The 26,839-nt window shown below is 45.6% G+C and overlaps 1 protein-coding gene across 2 annotated transcripts; it reads right to left on the bottom strand.

The window, feature by feature from the left end:
* Positions 1-555: 555 nt before the first annotated feature.
* Positions 556-24,248, bottom strand: LOC118506025 (tubulin beta-3 chain). 2 transcript variants are annotated; one of them, XM_036042637.1, is made up of 4 exons: positions 23,638-24,248; positions 3,342-3,450; positions 2,460-2,701; positions 556-2,393 (listed from the first exon to the last, which is right to left on the bottom strand). In XM_036042637.1, exons 1-4 carry the CDS (start codon positions 23,692-23,694, stop codon positions 1,440-1,442), a joined length of 1,362 nt encoding a protein of 453 aa, XP_035898530.1. In that variant the 5' UTR covers positions 23,695-24,248; the 3' UTR covers positions 556-1,439. The 2 variants fall into 2 exon arrangements, with proteins under 2 accessions (XP_035898530.1, XP_035898529.1); XM_036042636.1 differs by having other exon boundaries at positions 2,460-2,704; positions 23,638-24,247.
* Between the last annotated feature and the right edge of the window lie 2,591 nt (positions 24,249-26,839).

Raw genomic sequence — 26,839 nt, 5'->3', positions numbered from 1 at the left:
TTATCTATTATCCTGGCCATTCTGTTCGTCGCATCCGCACCATCTTTTCTCATCAATCTGACCACGCCTTCTTTGTTCATGTAGACGGCCTACAAGGACTTTACGGGCTCCATCGTCCGATGTCAGTCTCATGATATGATCGGCCTACCGAAGCCTGAATAGTCCAAATCGCTGCAAGAGAACACCGCACAGTTCGTTATCGCAGGTTCATCTCCATTGTCCTTCCAGACATACCGTAAAATATCCTTCTGAGCATCTTTCTCTCAAAAGCTCTCAAGAGTCCATGCCTTAGATTGATTAGCCAGTTCCGGCAATGATCAAGTCAAGGAAGCTAGTAATGGCAGGATCTATGAATGTTTAAAACTAAGAATTTTGATTTCGGAAATCGAACAACTATTTTTTTATTTATAAGGGACGTATTGCTAAAATTTTGTATTGATTTTGATAGAAAATGTTTACGGTTCCTTCACCCTTTCTATCATTTCCATTGCTTTGTGATATTTTCGTATTTACTATTTCGTTTTCAACACCAAACTCATCATCATTTGAAACACATTACATGGTATAAATAATGAGGATATATTTCGTTTGACTGTCACCGCTCAACGAATTGCCGGTAAGGTTACAATTGCCACAGTACATTACAATCTCGTCTTTGGGGTCCACCTGGAAATCCAATGCCGCTGTACCGTTCGCTGCAGGCTGATGTATTTAACGCTCAAGACAACCGGCTGCACGACACGGTGGTCGTAGGCAATCAATAAGTTCAAAACATTCCAGATGTTGACGTACAATTGAAAAAGTCAGTTCCTCTACTGTCCAGCCACACTTGCTCCCCATGCTTGCTTGCTCGGTTTCGCTCGTTCGAATGGTGTTCGGTCACGGGTAAGAATCGCACCTGATTTTCCACTGTCCGGAAGGAATAAGTTTACCCTCGCCGTTATCTACACCTGCATACCTATGCATCTAGTCGTTTGGAACTCGCGGCAACCAATTTCTCCGGGCTCGAGAAACTTTGCTGGAGCCCCCAATGCAACGGGAGGCAAATTTTCCTTCGCCAGAAAGAATCAGGCAACTCTTACGGGTTTGCTTTTGCTTTTAGAATTTACAACATATCTCCTCTCAGAAATGGTGTCTGTCTTGAGATCCAAGATGATATTGAGTGGGTGGCGTTCGTTATGAAATTCAATTTACTGCCGGTATCTCGTGCTGGATGTTCGAACGATGAATCGAGTTGGTTTTAATGATACTTTTTTTTTGCTTGTTTTTTGTTTAGTAAATGTTACTTTTCACGTTTCTTTACACACACGCAGTCTCCGGTATTCGGAATATAAAATCGTTTGCCTAGCTACGAAAAAGTTTAATAAATAATAAAAATGCCAAAGCCAGCAGGTGCTTATGCTGGCCGCGGACTGCCGTTTCCTTAGTGCCCGTTCGCTTCAAACGCATTCGCCCTCCATCTCGTCCTGGCAGTCCTCCTGCTCGAACTCATCGTCCGCGGTCGCCTCCTGGTACTGCTGGTACTCCGACACCAGATCGTTCATGTTGCTCTCCGCCTCGGTGAACTCCATCTCGTCCATGCCCTCGCCCGTGTACCAGTGCAAGAACGCTTTGCGGCGGAACATAGCGGAGAACTGCTCCGAGATGCGCTTGAACAGCTCCTGGATGGCGGTCGTGTTGCCGATGAAGGTGGACGACATCTTCAGACCCTTCGGCGGAATATCACAGACGGCGGTCTTGACGTTGTTCGGGATCCACTCGACGAAGTAGCTGCTGTTCTTGTTCTGAACCGCCAGCATTTGCTCATCGACCTCCTTCATGGACATACGGCCGCGGAACACGGCAGCCACCGTCAGGTAGCGACCGTGCCGCGGATCGCAGGCCGCCATCATGTTCTTGGCATCGAACATCTGTTGGGTCAGCTCCGGCACGGTCAGGGCACGGTACTGCTGTGAGCCACGGGACGTCAGCGGAGCGAAGCCGGGCATGAAGAAGTGGAGACGCGGGAAGGGAACCATGTTGACGGCCAGCTTGCGCAGATCGGCGTTCAGCTGACCCGGGAACCGCAGACAGGTGGTGACGCCGGACATGGTCAGCGAGACGAGATGGTTCAGATCGCCGTAGCTCGGGTTGGGCACCTTCAGCGTGCGGAAGCAGATATCGTACAGGGCCTCGTTGTCAATACAGTACGTCTCGTCCGTATTTTCCACCAGCTGATGGATCGAGAGAGTGGCGTTGTAAGGTTCCACCACCGTGTCCGACACTTTGGGCGATGGAACAACCGAGTAGGTGTTCATGATACGATCGGGGTACTCCTCACGGATTTTGGAGATGAGCAGCGTACCCATGCCCGAGCCGGTACCACCACCAAGCGAGTGCGTCAATTGGAATCCCTAGAAAGAAAGATGACTATGAGTTGCAGAAACAAACTCAACCGACGGCATGTATGTGCTACTCACCTGCAGACAGTCGCAGTTCTCGCATTCCTTGCGCACCACATCCAACACCGCATCGACCAGCTCCGCACCCTCGGTATAGTGTCCTTTCGCCCAGTTGTTACCGGCACCAGATTGTCCAAAGACAAAGTTGTCCGGCCGGAATAGTTTACCGTACGAACCGGAACGGACCGCCTCCATCGTACCCGGCTCCAGATCGAGCAAGATGGCACGGGGCACATACTTGCCACCGGACGCCCGCGAAACTGCTGGAAAGAGCCAATAGAACAGAACCGCCCGTGGCGAATTATAAGATATGTTGCGGCTGGCTTCCCAGCGGGAACGCTCCTATGAATCAGCCCGAACTTCCTTCCTTACGAACACAGGTGACTCACGCCTATCACTTCCGATGCATAAAACGGAACCGTCGGCCTATGCAATTCCGAGCACGTTCCTTCGCAACGCCCGTAAGGCCTTTGCATTGCATTCTAATTATTATCGCTTCGAACAGCAATCGGACCGGACCGGAAACAATTAATAACAGCGAAGAGATGATCGTTCCGTTCCGTCGGGTTGTTGGTCAGCGTACATCAAAGCGAAAAGTTTTGCAAGAAGCACGTACGTGATGCATCGATCGGTTAGGTACGCTGGATGGAGCAGTAAACCGATGTACCAAAAAGAAAACGGTACGGCGGTACACTAGCGGTACCGAGTTTGATCACTATCAAGCATAACGGACAAATGTTACAAAACGGCAGAAGGAGAGCATGGAAGGAAAACTAGAACGCTAGCCACATCATGATGGCTGGTTTTGCACCAGGCTTGATAATGATCACCCGAGGACAGGAGGTTGCGCTGATTCGTCGTTGGAGTTGGAGTCCATTATTTTGAGCTTCATTTGCTTACCCGAGGCTTCGTTGTAATACACGCTTACGCGCTCCAGCTGTAGATCAGACTCTCCATTGTAGACACCAGAAGCGTCGATACCGTGCTCCTCGGAGATGATCTCCCAGAACTGTAAATAAGTGGATACAGAACGATTAGGATGATTATGAACTGAAATCGTCTTACGATATTAAACATGATCTATATGCAGGTGAGGTGACCCTTAATAGTGTGTTTACGCTTAGACGTCAAATCTACTTGACGAAAGCTAGTTTCGTCAAGTATATGATACATGAAATATTTCAAGGATACAGTGAGTAGGGACGAGTGTCGCTCGCAGTGGGAGACACTCATAAGAAAGTTTATAAATAGGGCAGAAAACATAATTATAAGTCTCTTCGAATTTGGAATCTGAATACGACGCTTGGTAACTATTGCAACACACATCGATCCGAAACTCCGCGAAATCTTCATAGAGCTTATGAGCGAAGAACATCAATGTAGGCTACCTAATGGAAGTAAGTTTGTTTTGTGACCAGGCTCAAGCAGATGGTTCTCTCGTCCATCTAGTTACCTCCCATTCTTAGCGGATTTCGGATTAGTGTGATCACGGAAACTAACCCTAATCCCCAACTAAGCTCATTAAAGCGTTGCAAATCAAACCATATGTGCTGGGTCGTTTTTCTTCCAGTACATAACAGTAAAGTTCAGATGTTGTTCCGAGAAAATTAAGTCAGCATTATGTCACTTTCATTCCCCTTCCCGGGCAAAATATTCGATTTTAAGAAACACTTCGCTTCACGATCGTTAAAAACATAACCTACTGCATTAAGCGACTGCGATCCCAATAGGGAAGGCGTTAATTTTAATTAACGCCAAAGCCCAAGACTCCAAGCAGCACAGAATCACTTCACTGAACCGCCCTTAACACGCTCGAATTCATTTCAATCGATCCGCGGTGACAGTGAAGAAATATTGACCATTATTCATAGCTTCCCTCACACGGGCGAAGCTGTAATATTTACGATCGGCAACCCATTCAAACAAACACTTGAGGCCACCGTCGGCGCAGGGCGTCGGTAGCAATTCATCTAATCCGCGTAAGCCATAATCGGTGTCCCATCTCACACACACACACACACACACACAGCCGACACCGAAACATGGAGCTTCCCCTTCCCAAACTGAGCATCCAGGCGCTTGTTAACATTTTCATAAAAATAAAAATTAGATTTAACGATTCCTTGCCGGCACTTCTGTGGCTCATTTGTGGCTTTCCGTCGGTGCCGGTCTCACCACTCCCGAACTCGAAACCATTAAGTGGGGGCTTTAAAAATAAACTGGATCCCGATGGATTGTGCGGGATCACACTCGATGCCGCACCGGGGCTATAAATAAATCAGGGCTGCTCACTCTAAACGGACTGCACCGAGCGACTGCATCGCACGCTTTTTGTCATCGCCCAACGCTGACAGCGATCGTCAATTAGATGGCAAGGCGAGTGAAAACGAACCCAAAAGGAAATCCGTTTGCTGCCCATGTGTGATGGGGCTTTTCCGGGACTTTGGGTGTACAGTTTGACGTTTCGTCTCGCGTAGGCCGTCCCTTGCGCCGGCTAGGTTGCGATTTTAAAGTTAAAGTTTTGGGGCCGATTGCACAACACGCCTCTAACTTTGTGGCGCGAAGTACGTGTGCATACGCCACCGGGCACGGAAGTGACAGCACATATCGCTCGCGAAAGCGCACCATAAATCTAACGCTCGGCTACCAGAATCCGGTCTTAACGATGGCTCTCTTTTTTCTTCCCCCGGAAACGACTCCCCCGCCAAATCTACCATTTGTGGTCACATCACTTCGGTATCCAAAAATAAATCTTCCAAATGAGATTACTTCCTCCACTGCAGTACAGATAGACCAAATTAAACACAAAAAAAAAAGAATACAAAACCCTTTCGGTCGCTGGCTCGATACAAACCATGACACTCGAGCCACTTCTGAGGTGACAGAAGATTTCATTTGGTGTGTTTGTTATGTTTACAGCAACGATCTCGTTTCATTTAGTCTACGCACTGACGCCGTCCCGTACGGGAGGATCTAATTAAAAGTGAATGCTTCGTTCTCATGCTGCATTCATTAGGCGTTTCTTGATAAACACTTGAGCTCGAGCACAACGCGATCAGAAGTGGGATAAGAGTTCCTCCTAAAAGCTGGCTTCAATAAACGGTTTGTATGTGCTTTCTGATACAAAATTTCATTATAATAGAAGAACGCTTTAAAATGACTTTGAACTCTTATGGATGATTAACACAACCATGTTAAAGTGATATATGATTGAACGATCATCAAAATGCGATAAAACATCCCATAAAGCCATCTAATAAACCACGCATTCTGCTGTGCACATATGGGACATTATTCTACAATAAAAGCTCTCTCGAATCGCTTATGCGTGGCGAACGCTATAAAGACTAACCCGCAAGAAACCTTTCTGTCGTAAAACAATTCTCAAAATCAACGTCAATCTCCACGCCTTCTTGCATTCGGAAAGTTCCCTGAATGGGCTAGAAATTTTCCTCCAAAATCACGTCCCGACGGGCAGCAATAGCACAGCCGAACGATCAAAACTGCGGCCTAACAAAGCGTGACAAAATAATTTACTGTTCCATGTATGATCGTAACGCAACATAACTGAATCCCCAAAATACCGTTCCGCTTCCCGAAATCGCGCCAGCGACAACCGCCAAACGTGAGCCACTGCCTGGTGAGCGAGCGAGTGGCTTTTGGTTGATTGTCGTCCCGGGTCTCTTTTTTTATGACACACGACCTCGGGAGTTTGTGTTTTCGTGCGGAAAAGTTTACCTAAAACGAGGTAACCGATACTGAAATTTGCTTCATTCCTGGGTTTGGTTCGCTTGCTAGTAACTTCCCGCTGTGCCCGATGTATCATACGATTGCCACATAACTGTCACTTCCGATGACGAAGAAGGTTAAGTTGTTTCGATTGATCCGTGTGCGATTGATGAAACTGTGTCAAATCAGTAATTTACATAGGAACAATGGGGAAGAGACACATTCCCTCACTCTCTTCGCGTCCCTTTGCTTTGCACTCCCCGGCGGCAATTAGAATGCCAACCCAAGATTGATTGTACGTGAGGCACGCTACATTCTCTCACATAGCAAAACATTCTCGATTTTGTGTCCTGTTTCTCAATCATAGGGCGAAACTCCATAATGAGTGTAATGGTGGGGTCTTCCAACTCCACCATCCACTTGATAGTAACGAAACAATTTAGATGCGTGCTCAGACCTCAGACGGCCAAGCCCTCGTCTACTGCTGCAAGCAACGAACTTGACATCGTGATGTCATGCTGGTAGCGAATAATATTTGTTTATTGTACCTAGCAATTAAGGCGTCCGGCGTTTTTTTTTTCTTCTCCAAAGTCTCCCAAGTCCGCCCAGAACGGCGAGGGACTATTCCGACACTTCCGGCATAGAAACTTCTTCGCCGTTCCGTAGAGTTGTTTAGTGAGAAGTAAGTAGCCCAATTTTTGGGGCGCCTCGTTTTCTTTGCTAGCTGCCGTTGATCAGCCTATCCTGCAGGGGGGAACATGGGAAGTTAGCGCGCTGGACATGAGATTCTAATCAAAGGTCCACGAAATGTCTCACGCTACGCTTTCGTGCAAACTCTGGCGATAGCTTCTTTTAGATTGCCATGCCTCCGTCTCCCATGTTCAAGCACGATCGTCCATCCATGAGGATGGAATATTTCGAAGATTTCTCAACCGACTGCACAACGAGTACGTTCACCTTCGATCAGTCGCACGACACCAGGTCATCGGCCACGAGCCCGGTACGGGAGGCTGTGCGAGAGCATACAGCCATGTTATCGTTCACATCTTCACAACTTCAGCCGCGTGACAGGAAAGTAAGGTTTTGGTTACACCTATTTTCAGCACACCATTCGCCTCCTGCAAGTGACAAAGCTGTCAACTCATATTCGAATGGTATGTGTCTGCCCTTCCGGAACCTATCTCGGCGTCGCAGAGTGTGTAATTCTTCTCCACCAAAAAGGTTCTCCCGCACCGAAATGCCTCACCTGAACGCGATGGCGGTGAAGAACGCCATTCCGCCGGGCATCATGTATGCAGTCGGCGTAGCTGCAGCTTATTAGTATTTTTAGACCACAGCATAATTTATGGCCTGCAGTGACGGGCGTGCGTGCACGCGGCTTATGCGCGCGCGTCTCGTAGCCAACGCGAAGCAAAAACGACGACGTCGCCCCTCGGGTGATGTTCACCATCCTCAAAAATGATCAATTGCGATAAGCGAGCAAGTTATTACCAGGCGGTAGACGCAACGCGGAAATATCAAAGAACGCTGACTCGTTAAATATCGGTGCAGGACTAACGATGTTTAGTCAGCAGGCATTAATGGTTCGAACTATGGTGCACTGCACCGCCTGCAATGGGCACAAATTCTGAGAATTGAATTATGTGGTACATTTATGACTGGCGAGCGGAAGATTTACCGGCTCGCCGAATATGATTTATGTCATGTAAATGAGAAATCTGTTTTGTTAAACATCGAACTGAATTCTATCAGCTACAGTCTAGCAAGATCGTGACTATCATAGAGACGAATGCTTGATGTTCTACTGTCCAGTTGTCTTGAAAGTTGTTGAACGTTTTCTTACGCTTGAAAGGTCAAATTTCCACCATAAGTTCATTCGATCCATCGTTCACCATTCTTCACATCACACCAAACGGCAGCAGCTGCATTTACGTCGCTAACAATAAAAAAATGCAAATGCAATTTCAATCTCAAGGGAGGAACCACGTCAACGGAAGCCACATGCTCGTGCACATGCAAACAACCCTAAGCGGGTGTGTATGATCGAAACCGATCGGATGTCTGCAAGCACTGCGCCGGGGTCAGCCGACGGCCACGTTTCCACTGCTCCAGAATGAACCCATAAAACTGCTACAATGTTGCACTGACGAATAGGTCTCCGGCTCTTGTTGGATGTTTTACTTGTCGAAAGATTTTTTTTTGTTTGTAATGTGGAAACAGTGCAATATTCTTTGTATCGGTAGGCAAGACATCAAATGTTTTACATCCCGTGTTTGCGGATTTATGAGAGCGAAGAAACACTCGTTCTCAGGCTTGGAAAGAATGACGGTTCCAAGGTTCCCTGTTGGCGTCATTCTTTGGAACGATTTTCGAGACCATTTGCACTTTCGCTGGGATGGCCCCCAAGAGCTCATGGTTAGATGGTGTCTTCTTGTTACAGAAACGATGTATTGCCCTTTGCACAGACATTGGATATGCGATACGTCTGGATGTGAATGTCTTCGTCCGCGCCTATCATGCCAAACGTGTGGACCGTTATTATTGTCTGGCGTTAAAGTGCCTTTCTTCTGCTACCGCATCGCACCACACCACAATCCCGTTCAGGATAGAGTCATCATGAATGAAGCGACTGACGATCGCTTGAATTCCGATTTTGTGCAAGAATTTAACGCTGTCGCAAAATCCAGCCTGTCGCCAGGCGGTCACCAAGCTTAACGAGCTCGATTGAGGAATGTTACAGCCGCGAGCGAATCGGTCGCGGACAATTATTATTGTTTGTGTGCGCAGCGGTAGCGGACGGTACTACCATTTGCGGGCTTACGCGTGTGCAGAGTCTCGAAGACAATTAGTTAAAGCGCGATCATTAATATGTGTCGTGTCGGTATGATTAATACAAATGTCCGTTGCAGCTGGATTGTCCATCGGGGAGAGATTAGTCATCAAAGTCAGTTGCATTTGTTTAAACGAATGACGGAAAAGATTCAGCATCGAGTTGTATTATCATAATTCTAGCAATATATGAATACTTCTAATAAAAATGTCTATATTGTTGTGACCCGGCCTGCCGTTCCCTGGATTACTGCCAGCGTGTTGATGTGTTTGTGAGAGCGGTAGGCCTAGTTAGCGTTGCCAGGGGCAATGAACGGGAGCCTGGCGAGCAACAAGGATTCTTTTCTCTAACGGTCCTCGGGACAAGCGGTCCACATTTTCAGTTTGTAATTTCGTAGTAGAATATATTGTATCTTATCGGCCTAACCAATGCTTAATCGTAGCGTGTTAGTACCGGTTCCGTTTTTATGTTATATCACGACTATTGGCTACCCGAAACCAAAGACACAAAATATATCTAGTTCATAGGTTAATAGTCAAGCAACATCTGTCAAAAACCTACGCCTAGCAATAAATTTGCTTGTTGTTGAAATAAATTAAATCTTCCTCTCGACTAGTCTTTTATCGCCATACATTGTTGCTGCTCATCATCGCTTTATAAAGCCATCAAAACTTGAGACAAATGATGCTCAGTAAGATATCAAGATATCCGACCGAAACCACAACACACACACTTACTTGCAAACTAAAACACAGCTGATCGGATGAAATGGACATCGTTAAACTGCAATTACCACCATCCGGCCATAAGCACCATAATATGGTGGCCTGGAAACCGTACTGTCGAAAGTGGAGCTGCTTAATCACCGCCAACAAACAGCCGAAAATTGCGCTGAACGCGACTAATCTCCAGCAGCGGTATTTCGTGCCACGCACCAACTCGCGCTGGATGATGACCGTTCGCTCTTGCTTCAAAAGATGACAAACGGAACGTTTTCATAAACCTACATAAGCGATCCGCAAAAACGTCTCCGATACGGAACATCAATCTTCGGGGTATCAGTATTTTGCAGTTCGTTCGTTGATTCGCTGCAGGTCTTGATCGGTGAGCCCAAATAAAACAACACGAAGCAGGTGTCAGAAAAAACCTCATTTCTTCAGTTTCAGCTCATACGGATCCCACCAGGAGAAGCTTACAGCGCGTCAGCTTGAAACTGTTTTTTGTCTGGCTTGGCTGGCATAGAAATATGATCATGTTTTACGCTCTCACACACACCCCGCTGTGTCTTTTCCCCACGGGATCGTACACTCCCTGTGGGATCTTGCACGGGAGGTAGTCTTGGAGAGATCCGCGAGAAAGAAGAGCTACACTAATCGTGTGCACCCTGTACCAACAAGCAGACATCGGGTGCAATTAGTGTAATGAGTGCAATTTAAATCAGTTTAACGTCTAAAGAAGTAGCGGCGGCTGGTCGATGTTCAAGAAGCTACAATCTTGAGACATGATGGTGCGGTGAGAAGCTGTTCTGCAGAAGTTCTCCTCTAACGACAGATCGTATCGTTTGTCGCTTGTTTTTTTGAGGGGGGCCAATCTCTTGTGACATCGTACCCATAATCAAAGAGCCCAAATTATTTGTCGCTCATAAATTTCCGTACCCTGTAAGTTTGTTCCCCAAGACCATCCGCGCCGCAACATAGACGAAGGAAGTGAATCGTTTATAAATTTGGAGCAGTTTGGAAAATAGGTACAAGCTGTTTTGCGCTCAGCTTCTTTCTACATTTGTTTTGCCTTTCTTTACATCCGGCCGGGTTAAAACACGCGATAGAATTGATTGTCTAGGTGGCGGGATCCGTTAGACGCAGCAATTTTCCTCGTCCTGCCATACACATCTACTGCTTTGAATCTGTTTTTCATAGCTACAAATACTTGGAGACTTTCTACTCGGTACGGTAAATGAAAAATAAAACGACATAAACTTTCCCGTTGAAATATGATTTCCTGGGGTTTTCATGGTTGACATTGCACCGAGCGAGCAACGCTCCTCTCACCGATGGAGGACGTGTATTATTTAATAACGCACACGAAAAGGCACAATCATCAGCTTCTTTTTATTCAATTAACCAACTTCAAATCCCGTTCAAATCTTAATGACCACTCGCTCAAAATATCGCCCTAAATCACGTGTTTCTTCGGCGCTGACAGGTGACGATGTAAAAATGATGATTTTATGCACGCGCTTCACACCTCATAAATATTGCCGAGAAGCCGAAGAAGCCGAATTCAAGTGTGTCCAGATTAAAATGCAAATTGGTGAGCCATTTTGAAAAAGACAATATCATCATTATCGCTGTAATCGGAGCCTTTCATCGAGTGGATATTGGACACCGTGAGTAGAAAGTCGTCCGAGGGCAGCGGACCGAAAGTGCCATTCTCTTAATTAATATACAATTTTCGAGTACTCCAATGCAGAGTAAACGGTGGCTTTGATTTAAACCCGGGGTCGTGATACTTCATTCCATTTATTTTGGTTTTTATTGAGTAATATTTCGTTGGGTTTTTTTCCTTGAAAGATCGCTCCAAGAAACCGAAACGAGCGTCATACGTTAACGAATTGTCAAAACATACCAAGTATGCAGAACAGATCGTATAACGGGCCCGATCCGATAAGATCGCCGGTTTTCGGATCGTAGTATCATATGGCTCTCTGAGAAATTAACCTCAATCATGTCCGCTGCATGTGTCGCACACGGTAAGCCATCGCGTATTCCCTTGCTGGATTCGCTCTTCACACCAACCAGCTTCTCGCGGCCTCCAAATCAATCAAATCGAACCGAAATTCCAGCTCGAAGGTGGAGGCGCCCCACCTTCACTCGATATGCGGTCCCCGTCTTTTCTTCCGTTAGCTGTATCGGTAGCCCGAAGACCTCGGCTTCGAGACCCATCATAATTATGGTGCCCGGTGTAATGGTGTAACCCAAATTCGACGCGGTGATTACACCGCACCACACCCGCGGGAGCAATTAGTTCAGTAATTAATGGATTTTCCACCACCTTCTGCGGTGGGTGCAAGAGGCCTCGTTTTTCTTTTTTTTTTGCTGTCCATAAGGAGATGGTGAAAATCGGTTCCATGTTCGCATGTTTGCGTTAATCATGTAGGTTTTTATTTCCACCCGTTCGATACGCTCGATGGAAGGGTGTATTATGCTTATCCACCGTAGCGGTGACGATCGGGCCGTTTGCACGAAGCAGACGATGCAAAGGAAATTGGGATCGACGAATCAAATCTCCCACGAGAAGCGAAACATCTTAGATGGGGGAATTTTTTTTGTGGCGAAAACCCCGTCGCTTGTTGAGCTTTGTCATTGCTGAGGTTCAAAAATGTCACAAAGCCGCCTTCTAATGCTTGTGTTGTACGCCATTCGGACATTGGTTCAAAAACTTCCTCCAAACACGGAAGAAAACTTTCCCGCAATCGAGCTCCAGCAATTGAAGATTCCGTCGATAGGCAATCTAGATGGGCTGACCTGAGATCTGCGAAGAACGCGAAGAAGAAACGTCCAAACGCTTTTCGCACAACGACTTATTCGCTTCCAATTCGTTTCCATTTGCGATTTGCTTTGCGATTCTGTTCGCTGGCAAAGAAGCAGGTCGCTTTCGACTACGTACAGCTACGGTACACAGCAACGGTCCGGAATCGAGATCTCGGTCGCACCGGGCACAAACCAAGATGGATGACAGCGAATTCGTGCAAAATTTGTGCGCTAGCACAAACCGTCTGACCTGCTTTCAAATGATTCTCATTATTTTGGATGGAGGGCCGGAGCTTGGAATAGATTTGTTCGTGAGCTACAATGTTGAGGTACGTAGCTACAAAGACGAACTGTAAGTGTTTGTAGTTATAATGATAACATTATGACCTAACGATACAAATTTGAATTTGAAATAAAGTTCAACTTACAGGCACATTGCTTGCCGTCCGTTTCAGCATGAAAAACAAACGGAAAGAACGCAGCGTACCAGTTCGGGTCAGCTGGAACCGAAGTTGTTTACGTTATGCTCGCACAAAATTTGCATAAAACTCTATTTACAAGACACATGCGCTCATGTTTATGTTTATTCAGCTTCAACCCAAAGCTATTCCCCCAAGGTCTAAGCTTGGAGTACATTAATCCTCTCAATTCCTCACCAGTCACATCATGCTCACATGCGGTGACTTATGGATGGCCACTACTTTCTCCAGGCAATAGTTTGCTTCACACAATGGTTAAATTACCCGCAACTAAGTAAAACCGATTGAAAACATTAACTCAGTGGAATGCGAAACAAACCACCGTCCGTGGAAAACGGTATTTGATGTTAGGACACGCGAATCAATTAATTGTGCAAAACGATGCCCCAAAATTGCTCGGGGGTACCGTTGTGAGATGTTCAACAGTTTGCTGATGAGTCTATTCACGACATACCGATTATCCCACCAGGAAGTTAGATACTTCATGCACAGCTATTTTATTGGTGATAATCGTAGTGGATGTTTGGTGGAAATATTTCAGACAAACGGCATTCCACAACTCTATATTCATATCGTAATCCAACCACACCAACGATAACTTGTTTCGATCGAAAAGGGGATAATTAAAGTCTTTCCTTCTCCGAGCAGTCCACGATTACCTTAAAAATACTAATACAACGAACGGGTTTCGATTGAACTTCCTTTCGTCCGGTTCGTCAGCTCAAAACAGTGGAAACATTCCCCAATTTAACAATCGAGCCTACAAGCAGAACAATGCCATAAACTAACTTTCCAATTTGCAACCCGCAATGTGCTCGCCAGATGCCTTCCAATCCGTCTGTCACAACAAGTGGCCCCCCGATTTTCCTGATTTTCCTATTTCCCACCATGACAGGCCGTTCGCTTCTCGGTGGGCTGGTGCTGTACCGGTCAGAAATCACGAAACGACAATTAACTACCACTACCAGCCAAAAAAGCGTGATTCGAAGATCGGAAAATGGAGGTTCGCCGTGTGTGTGTGCGAAAATCGGTCGGACAGAAGACACTCTGATTGCAAAAAAAAAAGAAAAAAACGGCTCGGCGGAATCAATTTCTTCGTGCCCGGCTTCTTCTGCCGGCGTTTTTCGCAGCAACGCAGGGCACACGCGGCGGAGTGTGCTCGTTTTCTCCTGGGTGAATTGTTTTACTTTGCTCTGTTTGCTGAGTTGTAATTTAGCGAACGTGGCGCGGGCCTACTGTTTTCGGTTACCGTATGGTTGATTGGTTTTTCGATTTTGGCATTTGCCACATTTTCCGATCTGCCTCGATCAAGATCGATCTTTTTTCGAAATCACTCTAACAATGTTGCTGGACACCGTTCCTCCTGAGTATGTTTTTGACTATCTTGTTTTCAAATGGTAGCAGGCCAGTTCTGTGCAGCATGCGGTTGTGTGTCTCCTAATTTAAGAGGAGAAAACAGTAACCAGCAATTACCGAATGCAACCAACCAATCCACCGATCATTCCGTGAGAAACCTCAGACACCGGAAGAAAACCTTTCTTCTTCGCTACACGTGCTGTACTTCCGGCGTACACTATTAGCCTTTCGCTTTCACGAATAGATGATTTCTACCGTACAGGTGCCGGTGAACCGTGCCTCACCCTGCACCTTTCCCATACCTCATACCTAATGACAGTTGTCCAGTGACCTTAAAATGAGGGCCGCTAGATAAAAATTTGCATTCGCACACAAACGAACGCCCGAAACGAAAAAAGTTGGAAAGTGAGCTGTCAGCAAAGCTCACAGGCAGAAAGATCATGAGCAGATCAATCGCAAATGACGTTCCCGGTGAGTCGGCATGACAGGTGCTGGGATCGACTCGGAACACGGTGAAGCAAAGGGGTGGCGAGAAACTGAAAGATGAAAAGAAATTGGTTCGGCTCCGTAGCTCCAGCGGCACGGTGAATGGATGGTCGCGATCAGCCATTGCAGAAATCTTAATCAGTCATGCTTAACCCTCAAAACCTCTGCCTAATACCAGCGGGTCGAGCTTCATGCTCTTCCGCCTTCCCCTCAATGCTTCAGCAAACAGAGCCGTTTTGATTTGCAAAGGAAATGCCGACTGCTTCGCTGCTCTTGCGCTCCTCCGCCCCACCAAACCCAGCCCCCGGGTGGGCTGATTAATGCTGGTAGATAAATTTTTCGCAGTTTTCATCACCACGATCATTCAGGCCCGGCATCTACCGCAACGTGGGTTCGATCCGTGCCGGCTTTTCCGTTGTTTTTTTGTGCACGGTGGCAGAGGACTCGACGTGAGGACTCGTTTGTCACGCTCCATGACTGTGTGGCTTAAGTTGGATGATCCATTTTAAGACACTTTTTTTTATTGCTATTCTAACCGCAGCAAGCAAAAGTGTCCCTGCAAGAGCAACGAGTTACGATGCAATCTCGTCAAGCACAGTGCGAATCGTTGGCATTAGCACACGCTCGCTAGGCTGGATTAATGCAACGCCAAGTGAATTATGTTGCGATCTCCCTGCCTCTCTCTATCTCTCTGCGGGATTCAGCGTAGATCGTTAGTTAGTGTGGTAGGAAAGTGCAGCGAGAAAATTGAGATGGGAAGTGCTCGCAAAAGAAAATTGCTGGCACTCTTGTTTGATGACATTGTTAATGAGAACCGGATATCAATTAGCGGGTTGGCGTCAGCGTAATAGCCCGTCGTTATGCAATTAGTTTTGTGGCAAAAGGTAAGAGCTGACTTACATCATTCTTTTAACAAATCTCTTGGACTGTGATTCGATGTATATTCCATCGCTTTTAAACGCTGAATATAGAACTCCGTGCTTACCTGCAAAGACAGAAAGAAAATTAAACATTAATTATCAAACGTTAGAATTCTCTTAGGGCCTACCACATCACTCCAAGTATCATCTGCGGCTTTATATTCACAGTACCTTTAGTTGCAACGCAGAGATCAAGAACTGCACGACCGTAGCCCAAAAAACTCCAAACCAAGCTGATTCAACTGTGTTAAACGAACCACGACTATCTTGGTCTTGTCCATGGACTTCAACAAAATTGGGAAGTTACGATTCAAAATACATAAGAAAACGGGCAAAAAAGCATCAAATTTACTCGATGAGTAACGTGGCTTATGAGAGTGTTTTTTTCCCCCGAAACGATCCCAAACGAAGCGTAACGCTAGAGCGCATTGAAACATGAGCTTCGAGCTCACTGGAAACGTCCATGTAGCAAAGCCACGATCCCGATTATGGGTCGATCACTCCCCGCCGTTAACATCAATCTTCTGCCTGACCTCGATAAGCATTTGGCTTCAATTGGAACTAGCGCTTTCGCCAGCCAAACAAATAATAGCGATAACAGCCATCCCGAAAGTACGATTGTTGAAGCAACAACAAATGTACCTTGAAGATGGACATTCGTCGCTACCGCCTGTCGTCGTGTGCCTAGCAAGAGGGGGGCGGTGTGCCTAGCAAGAGGGGAAAGTTTAATTAATTGTATCAAATTAAATTAACGTCGTCTAACGTGGGACCGAGATGCCGCCGGCAGACAAACGGACGCACGCCGACTCCTTGCGGTTCCTTTCGTTTTGCGGTGAGTCAACGGCAAGAGGACGCACTACATCCCTTTTCAGCAATTAGCTCCATTTTAATCATGGCTGCAACCTTTTTCGCCGCGTGCCAACGCACACACACACACACACACACACTCCCGGTTGTGTCCAGTGTGCCGCAGGAAGGCGGTGCAGATATTTTTAGTCTTCAAAAGAACCAAAAACTGACGTTCGCTCAGGCAATGTAACATACATGCCAGGTCGAGAATTTGCAGGCATCGGAGCTGCACATGCTGCTAACGAGAATTTCTTGGAGACGACATTTTTGGAGGTACATGCGTGTGACTGCAGTGCAGTGACTCGACACTCGGATTCTATATTTAGTGCCCAAACGTGAGCAACGGAAGCTGGGCTGCATGGAAGGGGCTTTACGGTCTCCAAGATTCTAGTCACACTTCATGTACGAGAACTGCTGTCGCTGGTGTTAAGAACACCTCGTTCTTGTCACACTATGAAACGCTACGCTACGAGGTACTGCGGTACATAAAATCTTCAAATACTTTTGCAATTTGAATGCGGCTCCCTTGGCAGAGTTTGTATGGTTAGATCGTGACACACAACATGTTTAAACTCGCTCAGTTCTTGTCAGATGATTTATTTATAGCCTAACTCACACACTCAGACTTTTCGTGATCTTCCTTTGGGCATGACAGCTCATGCAAAGAAGAGGAGTTCTTGGAAAGTAATAAACATAGTGACTTTTATGCCCCTTACAAGCAGTCTTATATAAGATAGGGGTAAATCGCTTAAAGTTTATATCTACCAATGTCACAACAAGCACCTAACACCATTACAACTACCTTTCTCTACTAACCACTAACCATTACTAACTATCAAACGCAGGTCTATTGTTCAAAACCGTGTTCACACACATCTGCACGAGCAGACCGTCATGGTGCGATGACGCTCAATAAATGCCAGTTCCTCAACAGCCCAGCAACTTTCGTAGTACGACAGTGGCATAACTAATTGTCCATGAAACCAGCCTCAGCGCACAATCCGGCACGGATAATAAAGCGTAACTCTATTGTTTGAGTTTACTGATGCTTCGAATGTGTCCAGTGTCGGGTGGATATTTGACTGCCGAAAACTGACTTTACTCGTATTCCCATGACATTGACCGGGCCAAAGTATGTATTGGGGGTTTTAACACTTTTTGCATTCATTGCAACCAGACTACACACGATGGCTCGAGTGAAGGACACTCTTACTTGATTGCATGTCTTGATGTTCGTTATTCGTGGCACGCACATCGAATAAAAGACAAGCAGAATCAAATGTCATTAGACTGTCACGAGTATGTGGTGTCTGGATGATCGTGTTATTCGAGAAACTAGAATGTGTGTGAGTATCACCAGAAACTCTGCAGATCTACCACCACTAGCTTCGGATCTTCAAACTTCTGCCTCACCAACTTCCACTAGGTTATAGAAGTGGGATGTAAGAAGCTTCAAACTTCTTATTGATGGCCAATCTTAACGACTATTGCTGTAGACTATTTTCCGAGTAGAGCCTTAAAATACTTTAAATCCACCTGCAGAGAAACCGAAAAACCCTTTCGTCCAATGACCTCAGATAGCTCTTTGACTTTCCTTCCAAAGCGCTCAGAAGCGTTCGGTTCCATTAGCATCATCATTAAAAACCCAGCGGGAGTTGTCACAACAGTCTCCTCCATTGCTTTCACTTTCACCGATCGTTCTTTATCTCGTTCTTTCCCGTGGGAGCGAACGTAAATGGTTCGGATCTGAACCATATCGGTAGCACTAATTACCACCGACAGGCACCGCACCAACCGTAAAACCCACTGACGCCAGCATTATTTACGTGAAACATTGATTCACGAACTACCTATAGGTTCTACAGTCCAAAGACCTCTGGCTGCGGTTAGAGATCGCGCCGAAAAGGGCATCGCCACACATCATCACGTGTGGCGTTACATTTTCCGGGTTGGTCCTTTCCAAAAATACCCAAAGTTCGTTCCCAGCGTCCCAAAAATTAAATAATATCTGGGTAATGGGATAGGTAGCTGGACCACACCGGGCTCAAGAAGCGTTTGCCGGCCGTGTCGTTGCCAGAGTGAAGTTAATTACCGATGTTAATTACTTGTTTAAAGCGGAGTTGATCGTTTTGTCTACGAGAAAGCGACAAGCGCAGACCGGACCGGATCGCCAGATTAAACATACGGGCAACCGGCTAGACCGGACGGCAGGAGATTCTATTGGAGCGCTGGCGAGTGCAGGCGAGAACCTCCGCTGTCTGCACAGTGGTGGCTTTTGCGATGAGCATGTTAATTAGTCCCTCATGGTGCGAACTGCTACCAACAGAAGCGTTAGGATACCAAATTTGGCTAGTGTTTTTAGAAGGATATAAATGCTTCTTAACTATTGCATTTGTTTTACAGAAAAATCTATAATTCAGGTTCCGTGGTTTAGTTATTCCTTTTAGTCTAGACCCGATAACATAGATCCCAAGACGCGTGGATAAAAAATTCCTAAAATTATATTCCAAATTTAATCGAAGACTTATCGATCAAAACGTCAGAAAGCCCGGTGAAGATTAAAAGACTCACACTTAAGCTGTGGCATAACAAAATGAAGATTAATGTAACAGCATGGCGTATAAAACTACTCTTATCATACCTTCCAACGGCCGGTGAATTTATCTCTCATCAAACATATCCGTTCAATCAGCCGCCACTATATCTATCAACGCCAGCTGTGACAGTCGCGACGTCAACGCCGAGCTCATCGTTCAATGTTCGGTGTCAAACGTTTGGGCCTTGTACAGCAGAGGAGAGTGATAAGGTACCTCTAATACATCACCAAATCGTCGATTGACTGAACCACCAGCACCGACATCATCGAGTACAACGAACTCTATGCCATGCATCACTGCGTTCTAGTCGATCGCAGAGCAGGCAACCAAGTTCAGCTTAATTGCAGCTTTTTCCAGCATTCCATCACAACGCTTAAGAACGAAAAGCTGCATTGAATAAAGCGGGAAACTTCTCCACCTAAACGATTCCCTACATTGCTTCGTCGCCGTATCGTCGATCAGCGTTTTCTCATCAAGCATCCAGCATACCACCCCGATCAAAGGGCCGATACCGAGAGCTGACCAATTTGTTCTAATAGACTAATGGCCCCATTGCGGAAGACGCCAACCGCACCTGACTTTAACCTCCACACCATAACGCCAATAACTCATAACCGCGATTCGCTACGGCACTACACAAAAACAAAAAAGCGGAGAATCATCGTGCGCTGAACCGTTGCGCGGATGAGTTTGATTTAATTTTTTCGAAGCCAACCGAACAGTCGGATCAGCAGGTTTGCGCCAGCAGGGGCAGAGCAACATTGCGAATCGTGGAAAGCCATGGTTTAATGATTCTCCAGATGCTTGCCCCAGACGCGGCAGTGTGAGGTGCATTTATGGGGTTCCGTCCGAAGAATGGAAGCACATGAAACTGGATGAGCTGGCGATGACGAACGAAACCGACCGAACCGTGCCAGGCGCCATAAAACGATTCACTTGGCAAAACCTGACTTCGCTGGTCTTTGGCGTTACCATAAATCCCGAAACACAGTGCTCATTTTAGTGCGGGTAAACCCGTTACCCAAACGAAGGTGCTTGCCCTCTTCTGCTTGTTCTATTCGCTGAACCGTTTAGCATTCGTGAGAGATATCTTTTAATTAATCTGTAAAAGTTCACCCTCTCCAGCTGGGCATCGCTGATTAGATAGCGATCAAGCTCACACATTCACTGACGGACGATAAACGATCACTAATTGATCTCACACAGCGACTCGATCTTGGACGTGTTGGGGACATGCCAGTATGCTTTTATAGGCATCCAGGCGCGACTACTTCGATCGCACAACAGCTTCTAATCTCTTCTTCATGAGTGCACCCATGATCGGGCAAAGCGCAGTAGCAGCAAGAACCACCTTCAAAATATCACTACAAAAAAATATCTCCACTTATGGCTGCTCGTTACAAAAACGCATATTAGAGCTGGTTTTAATGTAATCCAACGTATAACGAGTCAAACCGGTAGCTAACCTTGACCTCAGCTCGGCGAGCAATAGATACCATATTTAGGGAATGAAGCTCTTTCCCGGCTATTCACGACCCGAGCTCGTTTATGGGAAAAGTTAGCTGCAACTGTGTGCATTATGGAGCGGATGGTTCCACTGGGTCGCCGACTTATGTAATCAGAACAAACTGAGCTACCGCCCCAAGGCACCAAATCTTCCATGTACGGACAACCGGACTCCGAACGATGTTAATACGATGGCCACCGGGCACAGTGAAGCACATTAACATTCCAGTCCGATTTGTCTCCACCCAGCAGTTGTACTGTTGAATTCCGTAGTAGAAGAAGGGCCCATCTTACTGATGCTGACATCAACCCCAGATAACCCTTGGCCCTGTTCAGCGTTGTGCGTTTCGAGCTTTCGGCTCGAGTGAAAGTACTCCGTTTAAGGGTCATCCATCCGCCGGGTCATCGGTGAAGGTTGATCGGCAGAAGAAAGCAACCACCCATTGGGAAAGGTATGCGGTCCGGGTGGAAAGGGTGCCTCATAATCATAAAACTTTCACGTGGAAAGTCACAGTCACATGGTTGCTGCCCCAAATGTATTATCCTATACCGTGCGAGGGATTAATTAATGTTGTTTTGACACCCGGCTAATCAAGGTGCAGCCCTCGGTGTGCGAGTGCACCTGATTACCGGTGAGAGGCGTCATCCGTTCCAAGATTGCGCGCGTGTGATCTATATGCGTTAGCCCGGGCTGTCTCACAATCGGATCACGATCACGCTAGGTCTCATAACACCTTTGGTGAAAGGTAGTGATTTTTTCGTGTGTAGGGACTTGCTTAAAGTACTCTATCACGGTATGCGTTAAAAAATGTTAGCTGAAAAAAAATATCAACTTTAGCAACACGCAACGCAAGCATTATAAACTATCCAGACAAACAAACTAAAAAAGAGTGAAGCGCCCCAAACCATCCGTAGGGTCAAGGTTGGGGAGGTTCCAGTGGATCGCGCTTGGTTTTTGTTTTTTGTCCAATGAGTTCTGCTGGGAAATTCACACCTCAGACCGAAAAATGTCCGTACACGCACACAGAAACGCAAAAAAAAGCCACAAAACAAAACAAGGAGGGATTTTGTTTTTTGGGAAACCTTCCCATGCCTTTATATCATTACGTTTGTCTCAGCACGCATGCGTTACAGGAGGTCATGCTATCACTTGCGATTAGACTTTTTGCACTAATGCTCTCAAAGCTTTTTTTGTGTGTGAATATTTTCAGTTGCGTGAACTGTTTCCCTTAATTTCGTATCCCTCGTATCTTGCTTATTTGTCACGCTTTTAGGCACGTCCAGCTTGTGTAAAATGCTCTAATCCATTGGACTAGGTTTATCATTTCACGTAAGACCCTTAAATGAGGCAAGTGAAGTTTGGATTTCTGGTTACCTCAACGCATTACTCATTACCCTGAAATGCTGGTGTGTTTTGTAGGTGATAAGGTTGTTTGACAAACGTGTGCTGCAATAGCGGTATGATTCGCACGGATTCCCCCCCGGTGACACTCGTTGCAAATTATTGCTTCAGAGCGCATTACTCAAGGGAACAGTAATAGAATTCATAGGAAAAATGTTCAAAAAAATCACATGCGATTGCAGTTCCTCTGAAGATGACTCATGCTGAAGGCAGACGTGGACAATAGATGCTGTGGTCGCGTTTTCGTTTATCTTACGACGCTTCTACCCATGTAATCGGAAACCAGACTCACACAGTTCCAACATCTGGTGGACAGACTGCACCATCATTCGGTACCGTATCTCGTGTGACGTTATGGACCTTCTCTTTTGTTCCACCATTGCCCTGGGTGGTAATGCTGCTCGGGTTCTCGCATAATCTTAAGATAACACACACTTCGCTCCCAAACGACACACAGCAGACCGATTCGAATGAGGCAGATAAAGCCACGCACATTTGCCCGGCAGCGAACGGCAGCAGTGCGAACATGCGAACCAGCAAGACGTATCAGCTGGAAGACCCCACTGCGAGAGGTCGTTACACTGCAGAAAAGCGTTTTGCTTTTGGCGTTACCACCGTTCTTGGCTCGCTGGTTTCGCAAATCTCTGCACGCGGTTTTTGATCCAGCGTCCGAAATACGAAGCCCGCGAGCCGTAGCCTCACCCAAGCCCCGAGCCTGTCAGTCAGTCATGCTGAAAAAATGCCGTTAATTAGAATGGGTACGCCAATCGGGCGTTGCTAGACCTAGCTAGACAGAACTAGACCATCAGCTCAGCCAAACCCCCATACCGGAGGGTATGTTGGAGTTGTGAGTGTGTGTGTGTGTCGAATGACGTTGCTCCCTCCGCTAGACAGGGGAGAAAAAAATTCGCGAAACACTCAGACACGCTGATTACTTCGGCCAGCCCCGAGGTCAACACCGGATGTGGGGAACAAAGGAAACTCAGCTCAGATCGTACGATCCTGCACACCCGCAATCACTTCAGTCTATGTACGCTCGAAGCGTTACGAAGGGAGAAATGGGAAGAAGAAAAAAAAAAGAAGACTGCTTGCACGACTGCTTTCCGGTCGGCATCGGTCACTACTCTTGGACAACCTCCAAACACACAAAACCAACCGCCAGATAGCGCAATTGGAATTTAATAGTCGAATGCAAAACTCGAGTCGGAGTTCTTATCGCTGTTTGAAGAAAGAAAGGGAAAAATAGGAACCAACCGAGTTCCAGAAGCATTTATCTGGATGCAAGTGATGCACGCAGCAGGGTAGGCAGCACTGGCTGCGTTCCAGGAAGCTGATAAGAATCTTCTTGTAGAAAGTCTACCATAAAATTGATAACTCTCAAGACTGCTCTTTAGTTGTCCTTTGGAACACCACGGATTGGAAGTATTACTTTCAACCCCATTTTCAATGATACTTTGTTCGATTTTCTTGAAGTTAAACTGTTCTGGCTATAGATTTTCCGGTCCAACGTACCTTAGCTCCAATCTGGTTTCCGCACTGACCGGCCTGCAGATGCACGATTTCTCTCATGTTGACGGAGTGTTTGTTTTACTTGAACACGCACGAACGAAAGCAACAATCACAACTAGCGCCGCTGCACTTTAAACAACGATCACGATCACTTCAGATTTTCACCTGAACCTGGCACCGGCGGAGTTAAACACGGTGATAAAACGATCCTCGCCACAATGACTGATGACCGTACACGTGCACAGAAATGTTCACGAGACGCGAGCTGTAGACTGCAGAATGACTGTGGAGTTGGTGCGCTGCGAGCACGATCCGACCACGAGCTAGGTTCGACGTTAACTGAACCAACCGTCCTACAGCGACTGACGATCGAACCTCCGACCGTGCGTTTCCGAGAGTGCGTAAGATAAGCGGTGGAACCGAACCGGGCACGATGGTCGCCTTTAAGCCGAACGTTGTGGACTCGCGAAAGCGATCGTCGTACAGTGACGGCCGAACCGGAAATGGTACGATGCTAGAGCGGTTTTTGGTCGTTTCACTCCCGCGGAAGCCACAGTATAGTACAGCTTTTCACCGGCAACCCGTTCGACGCAACGTGCACACAACAACTGGCCGGACTGCGGGGCTTGAAGGGAAATTTTATCATCGGCCGGTAAGGTTCGAGCGACACGCGATCGCTGCGATGGGCTAGTGTGAGTGTAATCGGAAGGGTGAAAATCGTAACGACTACGACCGGCGGGATGGTTGAAAGCAGCGGCAAAAAAGAAGCTCCAGTGGGAAATGATTCGATCGCTTAGAACGTTACGAGGCTTAACGAGTTGGAGGGAGTTTATTGAAGGGATTTGATGGTGTATGAAATTCAGTGATAATTATTACAGATTTATAGATGTCCATGTCGTATAGCGGATTTATTAAAATATAAAGAGTGTGATTCTTAATTAAACACATAAAAATCCGAGAACCATAGTACAGTTGAAAGGATTAAAATGTATTAAAAAAATTGAATAATTATGGAAAAAACTTTTTGTAGCAATACAGTTAGGCGATTCTTTACAAAAATACTATTGCACAAAAAAATAAAAGAAAACAAGAAAAGTAATAATAAAATAAAATAATAAACTGATTGAAGCAATACGACCACTTCTCACTAGAAAATAAAATAAATGTTCTTTCCAACTTACTTGAGTTGCTCTACTCTTTTTGTCTTCCGTGTATCATTTTATTATTCATTGTTATATCCAGTCTGGTTTAATTTTTATGTCAAAATGGTTAGATTTTGCATTTTAAGCGTCAGTTTAAGCATTTGCACATTTATTTATTATTTGCACAGTTTTTGCGTTTAATTATCCTATTTAATTAATTTATAACATTGTTTTCCTTTTTTTCTATTTTTTTTACTTTAACAGGTATTTTTGCTATTTTATTCTCTACTTCTGTCTTAAAAGATTGGTTAGGTTTTATATTATATTTGTCAATTTTGTGAGGTTTTTATTTACTTGCCCATTTATGCGTGCACATTTCTAACAATAGTTATTTTACTTAAATGCAGGGGTTTTCAGTTGATAAGGCAATAGCATCCATTTTTATGGCAAGCTCCTTAGATGAAATGGCAAACAAAGCTAGGGCTAAAGTCTGAATAGATGCCCCACTCACGGCTCTCACTTTTCGCTACTGAGTTACCTTCCATTTAGGTAAAAGTTAAACAAAAGTGTTAAAAATTGATGTAATAATAATTTATAATAATTATAAATAAAAAATAAAAAAAATATTACAGTAAAAACTCTGAAAAAGATACACTTTTGCGTAACTCTTTTGTAAAAAATGAGTGCCCGTGAGTGGGGGGGCATCTATTCAGACTTTAGCCCAAAGCTAGTTGATACGGAAATGGCTTCCGATGACACGGAAATCAAATACTGTTTTATTGTGATGTCCTCAGATGATATTGTCATAGTAGCCAATAAAGTAATTTTCGCTATTTTATCGATCAACCTCATTTTCTTCGTTTTAAAATACCTTATCTATTTCAGCATAATTTTATATTTGTAATATTTAGAAATAAAAAATGAACATAAAAATTATGATACAGTTCACAAAAAGTAAACAACACATTTTCCGAATATATTATCAGCGTCACACAACAGAATTTCCATGCGGTACTTCACACATCCGCATGTGGTGCATGAATCATCAACTCCGAATCAACTTGGACAAATATAGTTATCTGCTGAAATTGTTCGACCTACTGTTTCGCTATCGTGTGCGCTTACCCCTGTTCGGAAAATTCTCTCCCCATGCATTTTCCATCCCGTGCACGGCCGTGTAACACATTCTCATGCCTCTCATGCGATCAGCGCGACCGTTTGCCGCTGCTTCTTTCTTCACTTTTTTTTCTGTGCCGCACTCCGGTACGGCACAGAAATGCACACCGAAAGAACGGTAAAAGGAATAAAATTACACACCAAACAACTACAGCGGCAACACATTACCACCACATATGCTTCCCAATTCTCATCCACGATCATGACGATGCAGTCGGGAGAGTTGGGTTGGAAAAACTCCCGTTGCTGACTGCTGCCAACCAATATTGTGCGCGTGTATCTGTAAGTTTCGTTTTTCTCTCTGCCTTCCGCTGGCCCAAAAGAAAGAAAGTGCCAACGAAGGAAGGAAAACGAACGCCACAACGGGGGCACCGCCGACGGAGACGGAGAGAAGCAAGTGAAAAATGGGGAAGAAAAAAAAAAGAAGGTGTATAATTTTATTTTTAACCGATCGCTGCCTCACCGAACCTGCCGCGTGGCTTGCCATGGCTTGAGAGCATTTTGGACTTTTGCACGGAAACGGAATGGAAAACGCACTGTGAGCAACTGCCAGCGAAAGATCACACATTGATTCGGGTTTTGAGATTTTTGTTGTTCCAGTTCCATCGATCGTCTTTATTGTCTGCAGCAGAAGTAGAGGGAGTATAGTGTTGGAAGGGTAGTTTTTCTCTTGGGTCTCGTGATTGAGTTCCTTTTGCAGACTTTTCGATTGCATTGAGCGCTCTGCTGCACTGGAGAGGGCAAGCATAGAGTCTGTGCCAGTGCAATTGATTGTGAATTGCGTTTACTGTCTCACTTCTTTCCCTTCGAGTCTTTATTGATTGTGATGCACTTTAGCGTTAAGCTGGGGTGTAAAATAATTAATCTCTGATTGTTGTAGCGGACAC

Source organism: Anopheles stephensi, chromosome 2 (genome assembly GCF_013141755.1).
Source record: "Anopheles stephensi strain Indian chromosome 2, UCI_ANSTEP_V1.0, whole genome shotgun sequence".
In the NCBI taxonomy this organism is placed as follows: Eukaryota; Metazoa; Arthropoda; class Insecta; order Diptera; family Culicidae; genus Anopheles; species Anopheles stephensi.
The sequence above is the reverse complement of the archived record's forward strand: the minus strand, read 5'-3'. Positions and strand labels throughout refer to the sequence as shown.

Bases quoted from the DNA above. Each gene is read 5' to 3' on its own strand.
- LOC118506025 (XM_036042636.1), bottom strand. From the start codon at position 23,694: ATGAGAGAAATCGTGCATCTGCAGGCCGGTCAGTGCGGAAACCAGATT. The intron at 2,705-3,341 runs GTAAGCAAATGA...GGCTCTTTCCAG, and splicing joins GTATTACAACGAAGCCTCGG to CAGTTTCGCGGGCGTCCGGT. The intron at 2,394-2,459 runs GTGAGTAGCACA...CTTTCTTTCTAG, and splicing joins AGAACTGCGACTGTCTGCAG to GGATTCCAATTGACGCACTC.